The 8,707-nt window shown below is 43.3% G+C and overlaps 1 protein-coding gene across 1 annotated transcript; it reads left to right on the forward strand.

Moving 5' to 3' along the window:
* Positions 1 to 2,926: 2,926 nt before the first annotated feature.
* On the forward strand, positions 2,927 to 8,283 carry LOC118100436 (ORM1-like protein 3). Its single transcript, XM_035145547.2, is given in 5 exon segments — positions 2,927 to 3,243; positions 3,717 to 3,945; positions 4,230 to 4,261; positions 4,263 to 4,379; positions 5,623 to 8,283. Coding segments are annotated over 4 exon segments (459 nt in total). The 5' UTR covers positions 2,927 to 3,243; positions 3,717 to 3,771; the 3' UTR covers positions 5,759 to 8,283.
* The last annotated feature ends 424 nt before the right edge of the window (positions 8,284 to 8,707 follow it).

Here is an 8,707-nt window from a genome sequence, read left to right on the forward strand (position 1 = left end):
GTGTGTGGATGCTGACACCTGCTGGTGAAACACAATCACACGCTCCTGATTTGTCATTCATGAAACTCTGAACCCTGTATGGATGATGTCATGAGCCTGTGTTGTGATGACGACAGCTGCAGCCAGTGATTGATTCTGATACTTTGGAGGGTTTATCAGTAAAAACGTCAATTATTGTGATAAATGCACAACATGTGGTTCCAGAGTCCAAAGTGATGCTTTGACAAATACTCTTTTTGTGACCAGCGATATGGGAAAGTACGGATTTTCTCTTTAAAATTATACAAAAGGAAAATAGCAAGACAATCTTTGTATTTAAATCCTTGTACTGTACTATAAGGAGCAGAATGTGGATCGTCTACTCTTATACAATGAATTTTCACTTTAGAATTATATAAAACAGGAGAAAGCAAATTAATCTTTATGAAATGTGGAGCTGCTCATGTTCAATGAAGTGAAGTTTGTAAATTCGATATTATAATTGTGTTGTGTTTGATTAGGCTTTTGATTGACTGATTGGGTTTTAATGGGTCAAGATTAAATTGATGTAATTCTGTAACACCAGAGCCCTCAGCCAGGAACACTGAATTATTCCATATATCTGCTACAAAAAAGAATAAACAGCTTCGGATTTCCTCCAGATTTTCTTTTAAAGCTGCTGTTGTGGTTTTATGAGCCATTAAAGCTGCATTAGCCTGAGAGTAACGTGCACGCTATCCCTCCAACACACTATAAATGTCAAACAATCATAAAACCCCTGTAAGACTCGATAGCTACAAGTTTCTGAATCGTCGACTGTGCCTCCGAACGACACATTCTTTGCTGATGACACATAAAAAATAATTGACACTGGACTCGCAGCTGCAGACGCCAGAGCAGATTACAACATGAAATGCATCTCATCATTAAAAGCCTTTTATTACTGGCATGGGCCTTGTTAACGGAATCACATTGCGTCTGACAACCGCAGCGTCGATGACCCGTGGGCATTCGCACAAAGTGCAGAGAAGTGTAGTCTACAGCGGAACTTATCTAAACATCTATTAAATATGTGGTTGTGGAGAAATGGATACAACCGCAGGACTTTGAAGCTCTGATTTTATCATCGGCGGTGGCAGCCAGAGGTGTCCTACGGCAAATATTGCATATCCACTCTGTCTCGGCTCAGCTCTTCTCACTGATGCTGCACGAGAAAACATGTCGGTGTATTTATTTTGAGGAAACAACAGGAGAAGAGTTCACTGTCCTGCTTCAAAATGTGTCCCTGAATGTCAAATATGTCCAGATGACGACTTGACGATGACACTTCCTCCTCCTCCTCCTCCTCCTCTTGAGGTGCATTTTATCTCTGTCATGTATTCGTCCATTGTTCCAGTGCCAGCGATGATCTCACCACACTGTCATCCATCGTTCGCAGTTGCACAGACCTCTAGGTTTACACAGCTACGACAGCTTCAGCACCCGAGGCCACGAGCATGTGAGAGAGTCCACTGTCAGCCGGCCAAACCTGTCTGATGCCACTCATCACAGCCCTCAGAGACAGTGGGTGTCATGTGACATCGCATGCAAGGAGAACACAGTTGACCCCCCCAGCCTCCGGCGACTGAGGCCCTAAATTAGTATTCGTGCTTATCTTTGGATCTCGAACATGACACTGTTGATCTTTGATTTGAGGAGCAGAGTATCAGCCTCATCAGTCAGCTTTCCTCGCCTCCAGCAAGGTCTCCTCTCACCTTGGCTGCATGACGAGTCAAGGCCTCCTTTTGTACCGAGGTATGGAGAGAACCAGAGAGTGTTAAAATGTTATCTCAAGACCCATAATACCTACGTCTTTTCCCCCTGTTTCTTTATTTTAAGCTGCAGGGAGTCATGTGCGTGGCTCGCTAGACTTTCAGCTACAGCCCAGACTTCACCTTCCTTCCCTTATCTGAGGTTGGGTCATGGTGGCAACAGGGTGTTCCACACATCCCTTTCCCCAGCTACGCTTCCCAGCTCCTCTTGAGGGATGCTGAGCTGTTTTCAGGCTAGATGGGATGTATAAGTTCTGGGTCTGCCCCGGGGGTCTCCTCCCCATCAGGGCATGCCTGGAAAACCTCCAATGGAAGGTGCCCGAGAGCCGCTCTGATGCTCAGACCACCTCAACTGGCAACTCTCAACAGGAAGGACCAGCGTCTCTGCTCCGAGCTCCTTCTGGATGTTCAAACTCCTCACCCCGTCTCCAACGCTGAGCCCCGACACCCTGAGGAGAAAACTCACCTTTTATCCAGCATTTCATTCTTTCAGTCAATAGTGAAGACGATATATAAAAATAGACTTAGACTCTGGGTTGAAATCAAAAATCTTCAGTGATTCTCTGACTTTTCTTTTGCTCTGTTGCCTCCTTGCGATCTACACTGTTCTGCAATTATTCAAATCAAGACATAATAAAGCCTCACTCATCCAGCAACATGCATTTTTACAATATCTAATAAGATTTGAAGAAAATAAGTTGGATAGATAGATGGATAGATAGATGGACAGACAGACAGACAGACAGACAGACAGACAGACAGACAGACAGACAGATAGACAGATAGATAGATAGATAGATAGATATTTAGATTAATATACAATGTATATATGTATATGTGTATATATATATATGGAACCGCATAGAAGTTGAAAAAAAAAATATATATATCATATTTGATCAATAATCCATAATCAATAGTTTTATAAGTATATTTATTGTATTTATATATAAATATATATAAATATACTCCATGTGTCAATCATGCTCTTTCCTTGGGATCCTCCTCCTCCTCCACCCTGACGTCGATAGGGGGCGTGATCCAGGTCATTTCAACGCATTGAGCGGTGATTGGTCGGCGAGGACCCCGTGGCACGAGGCAGCCAATCACGTTGCAATGCGCAGAGTTAAAAAAAAAAGAAAAAAAAAGAAGCGATGCTGAAGAAGCGAGTCGAGGATCGGAGCCGTGAACACGAGCAGCGATGACGTGACGCGTGGACGGTGCCGTGTGGTGGGGCTCGAACACGGAGCACCAGCGGATGTGTGGCCCCGGGCCGTGTGAGCTGTGTGTGCGGGAGGGGGGTGGGGGTCGGACGGACCGAGGCACCGGAGCGTCGCCAGCCTCCCGGTGACCGCGTTACCCAACCGGAGGCTCCGTTAAGACACGCGCACACTCACACACACACACGCACGCACGGGGATAACGGTCCGAGCAGAAGCCATTTTTCTCCGCAGTGAGTGATCTTTAATCTGCGGCTACTTGTAGATCTGAGCCCGTAGCCGCCATTATTTAACATCCTGTTACATTTCAGGCTCTAAGTTGTTAAATGTGAAGAGCGACGTTTGTTTCCTGTCGCGAACTAGACGGACTCGACTTGTTCTCTGTTTTTAATTCACTTTAAAACATGTTAGCATCTTCGTTTAGCCCCTGTTCGCATCACTTCCTTGTTTACCTTTGCCACAGCGGAATGCTGATCTCTGATTGGCTGACAGGTGACCGTTATGTGTCGTGCAATATAACTGTGATTGTAATTGAATGGTGGCTAATGTTGTAGCTATAGTATTATAGTATTTAACCGTTGTCACTACAGTTCTGATGCTAATAAGTAATATACAGGTTTTTCGATCAATAATCAATTAGTTGATCTGCAGCAGGGGCGTGATTTTGTCAGCACATTTCTTACTTCCTTGTTTACCTTTGCTACAGGAAAAATACTGGCTCCTGATTGGCTGTTAGGTGTCCATTGACGCCAGCTGCCACCATGAACGTGGGCACGGCGCACAGCGAGGTGAACCCCAACACCCGGGTGATGAACAGCAGGGGCATGTGGCTGTCGTACATCCTGGGCATCGGCCTCCTGCACATCATCCTGCTCAGCATCCCCTTCGCCAGCGTGCCCGTGGTCTGGACCCTCACCAATCTCATCCACAATCTGGTCAGTGGAGCCGAGCACATGCACACGCACACGCACACGCCACCACAGTTCACTTCATCATTAACTGAACACGCTGGCTTAGTGAAGAGGTTCACCCCCTCTCTATCACTGCTCTACGTAAAGTTAACCACCTTTCAAACTCTCTTCCTGAGTGATTGTGTCCCAGGAACAACAAGTGGTGTTAGTCATTCATTCACCAGATGTGTAATATCAGTTCTGTACATTTGTTACAACAGCCTCTTCTTTCCGTCTCTGACGGTCTCTGTGTCTCTTCCCTGTTGCAGTGCATGTACCTGCTCCTGCACACGGTCAAGGGACGCCTTCGAGACCCCCGACCAGGGCAAGGCGCGCCTCCTCACGCACTGGGAGCAGATGGACTACGGCATCCAGTTTACCGCGTCGCACAAGTTCCTCACCATCACACCCATTGTGCTGTGAGTGTCACCAATAAAGCTAACGCTTGTCTCAGAAATTCTGTTACATGTTCAGGAAAAGCTTCTCATTTACAAGTCCGGTCATAGAAATGAGAAAAGCAGGATTTCAGCTTTTATAGAGTTCCATTGGTTGTGTGCAGACATTAGACAGAGTAGACAAACCAACCAGAAGAACAACCAGCACCAGTTGTGTTTGATCTGCTATACTAGCACCTTGTATTTTCTGTTTCATCTGTGAACATCATGTCGTCCTTGTAGCTCTTATATTTGAGTTCACTCTCACAAAGAGAGTTTATTGATCCACATCTCCTCTGCTCTCTTATTATCAACCACCCTCTTGTTCTGGGGCTCAGTAGTTTGCAGCAGGAGCTCTCGCCCTGTTCTTATTAACCTGCAGACTTCAGCTTACAGGAAGCACTCTGGCTCCCTGCGGCTGACATGCCAGCTCAGCCTGAACATTGTAGTGAGAGCAGTTTTGCAGGTGTACTCCTCCTCTTCCAGCTGTTTCCAGCAGGAAGAGACAAGTGGTCAAGCTCAAGGCTCCAGATGGAAAAAAGGATTCATTAGGGAGCTTTTCTTATTTCCTCCCTTGTTCAGCAGAGAACAGGATGTGCAGCTCCTCATTGTACAGTCACACACATCCCCCACTGGTGTGTGTGTGTGTTCATTTAAAAATCTGTTTACATCACATGGGCACAGCTGCTTTCTTCTTCTCTCATTGCCTGTAGCTGGACAGTAAAACATTAATAATAATCACAATATCATTTTCACCTATAGCATTACAACAATAGTCTCATATATTGATATAGGAAGTAAAACACATAGTTGATTAACCTCAGATTTGTAAAATATCTCTGTTCATAAAAAAGAGTTTAAAACCAGAAGCTCAGGAGCAAAAATCATTGTTTAAATAATGATGATAATAATTTGACATTCATTTAGATAATTATTGAAATCTTCTTATATGTAAATATTTTTATCTTGATATAATTTTGGGGTTTTTGCGTCTCTGACCTGTCACCAGCTTGATGTCAGGGTTTGTGCTGGGAACTGCCTTTTATTAACGTTTCTGAATGTTTCCCAGAATAAAGCTTTACAGACAAAACCCAAATAGAAACACATCAGTGATCATCTTGTGAGGTTTCAAACACAATCTATTGTCCCCTGTAGTGCATGAATATATCTCCCTCTTCTTCAGAGCTTCGCTCTGTAACTTCCTCTTCTTTTGATTCATCCCATTCAGGTATATTCTCACCAGCTTCTACACCAAATACGATCGGGTCCATTTTGTGGTCAACACCGTTTCCCTGCTCACTGTGCTCATCCCCAAGCTGCCGCAGCTCCACGGCGTGAGGATCTTTGGGATTAATAAGTACTGACAAGGCAGAAGAGGACACCTCCTTCCTCGAGTCCCCAGGGACCTGCTGAGAGCACGCAGAGTATCAGGCCTCTGATTTGGCCGCGGATCCACGAGGATCTGTTGCTCTTTGGCTCCGGACTCTGCCTGCCGACTCTAAATGACGCCCGCTGGGACGCTGCCATGGCTCCAAACCCCAGGAAAGAGACGAGGTTCTTTACAGAGAGGAGAAAGGGAAAGTGTACTGTTGAGGCCTGTCGCCTTTTTACAAGTTTTCCACAGACACTTAAAAAGCATTTGTAAAGAGGAATTATATATTATACAGTATTATGTCTGTTTCTGTAGAGATGGCAGTTTTTAGAAGTTAGAGGAAGATGTAGTTGCACTGATATTGTGCCATTTTCAATCGGCACCTTAGACAGTACTCTTAGTTTTTTTTTAGCTAATGCTACACTGCTGTGTTTATTCAGCTTCTCTCCCATGTTGAGCTTCCTCTCTCCCGAGGCTTCTGGGCTCGAGTAGCGACAGCGTCACGACGTGGTGAGGGAACTGTGAACGACTTCAGAGTCCAGACACCAGAAGCCACACAGCGTTTTATATTTAGCCCTCGCTGCTCCGCTCAGGGCCAAAGGAGTTAAGTTGAGCAGCTCTTATTTTATCTGACCATGTCCATATTTGGACTCCTCTTGTCCCGGTTTGTGTCGCAGAGCGCCTGCAGTCTGCGGAGTCGTCTGGTCTGAGAGCAGAAGATATGCACGAGAGCTCTGCGCTGATCCAACGTAACCAAAGATTCTGCCGTCTGAGGGAAGGGTCACGTTTTCCTGTCATTACTTTGCTCAGAGTTAGAGTTTTATACGGGGACACATGCCTACAACTGCTCTGTGACAGCACTCAGGTCCCATTACACTGACATGATCGTGGTATTTCTGCATCTCACTTCCATACCTGCATTTAAATGATAAGTAACCAGTTTATTAGGTACACACGAGCAGTCTTAAGTACTGTGCAGCTGTCAATCATGAAAGGTTCAAGTGTTTTTAATATTGTCTTCATCCCTATTTAGGGTCAAATATATGACGTAGCTCTTAAAATGAAATATTGTCAATTTCCTTCATGAAAAATCAAAAATGGACAATTTAAAGCTGCATCAATCTACTTTTTAGCCACTAGGGGGCACTAAGCTCTCAGTAAAGCTGTGAACCACAGACCACATAAAGATGGACGACATGACAGTGAAGCCAAAGCATCCAGATCGCCTCCTGGTGGCTGGCTGCAGTATAGGTCATAAAATAAAGTTATTATTAAAGTTATCATTATAAACGCCACCTCCTCCATGTAAGTGGATGGGACATGAACCAAACTAAAAAGTCAAATTCACATCAAATCATTTTTATCCAGGATAGTTTCTGTTTTTGGTTCTTATCACATTGATGAAATCACTTTTTCTCAACCTCATTTCATCCACAGTTAATATCAAAAGTATTGATTAATGCAGCTTTAAGGTTCTTCCCTCTTCCTGTAGGAAAATAGTTGGAAAGAGACTTTGTTTTTCTTAAGCTTTACCCACAGGTACATTTTTTAGCAGTAGTTTTGTCCAGAGAGTAAAGTCTAAGTTAAACCTTTATCTTTTAAGAACAAATCTAAATACAAAACCCATATTTCCAGTAGAATGATTGTGTTTGATCTTATTTGTCATCGTACTGGACGGCTGAAGTGTCCATGAACCATTTCCTCCTGACAAGTCTCCTCTTGAATTGTTCTATAATGTGAAGTCATGATTTTAACATGTAGGATGTCACTCGCTGGTTTAACAGGGTTTTGATTTTATTGAGTCAAAACAGTCAAATCTCCAGATAAACACGTGAAATCATCTTTATTTAAGCTTAAAAAAAACTATGTTTTACACGTTGTCGAGTTAAGAGTCAAATTGTTGTTTCCAGATTCATTTTTACGTTTCAGTTTCTGTTTTAAAGTGAGATCTCTATCGAAGGACTGAATTTCTTCTTCTTCTTCTGCTCGATGAAACATATGAAACATGTTTACTGACGTTAACCTGAACAGTGTTGACCACTCGTTTCTATCTCAGACACACAAACATTAATAAAGACACAACACTAGTTTCTGCTTCTACGGTTTTAATAAGAATTATTACTAAAACAAAACTGTTGCATTGAGTTGTTTCTTTCCGCAGACTGACGTGTTGAATTGGTGTCATTTACAGGCGAGGACCAAAGATCCAGACAATTGAGAAGTTGTAAATACTCGAGTTTCTCTGCTGCAGCATTTATTTCTCCATCAGGATGTTTTCAAATGTCATGATCAGCATTAAGGGCTTCGATATGAGACGTTGTAGCACAAAGTGACCATCAGTTAGGTTTTTTTTACTGGATTATTGAAGACAACAGCTGCAGAAGAACGGTTGAACTGAATGTGGATTCAATGTGAAGCTCTGCTCGTGGTTTCTGTTCGTTGGTACCTGAAGGAAATGTCAGTGTGATGTTCTGTAAAGAGTGTGTGACCCCAAAATACAGTATTTTTTAAGTATCATCCAGAAAAGTCTCTGTTGTTTCCAGAGTGTGTCAGTGTCTCGGAAATCCAAACATTTCAGGAGCAGTGTTTTCTTTGGGGCTTTTTAACTTTGCAGAAAAAACCAACTGCATATAACACACCGGAGGAATTTAATGTTTAAATCTAAACCCAGTGTGAAAGATTGGAGGACAGAGTGTTAATGTGAAACAGAAACAGGTTTCTGGTGCGCTGCCATGTCTCCATGAGTCAGTGACTTGTTTTGACTTGTAGCGTTTAGTCGAGCTCATGTTCGGAGGTTCAGACGACTCTTTTTTTTAAAAAACATGTCATAACAGTCGATCCCTTTATTGAAGTGGATTTTTTATTACTTCCAGAGCTTTTTGCACAGAGGACACTGTGAAGGAAATGTACCAAACTAGAGGAAGGTTTGACTACACTTTCT

The sequence above is a fragment of the Hippoglossus stenolepis genome, chromosome 21 (genome assembly GCF_022539355.2).
Source record: "Hippoglossus stenolepis isolate QCI-W04-F060 chromosome 21, HSTE1.2, whole genome shotgun sequence".
NCBI classification, from domain to species: Eukaryota; Metazoa; Chordata; class Actinopteri; order Pleuronectiformes; family Pleuronectidae; genus Hippoglossus; species Hippoglossus stenolepis.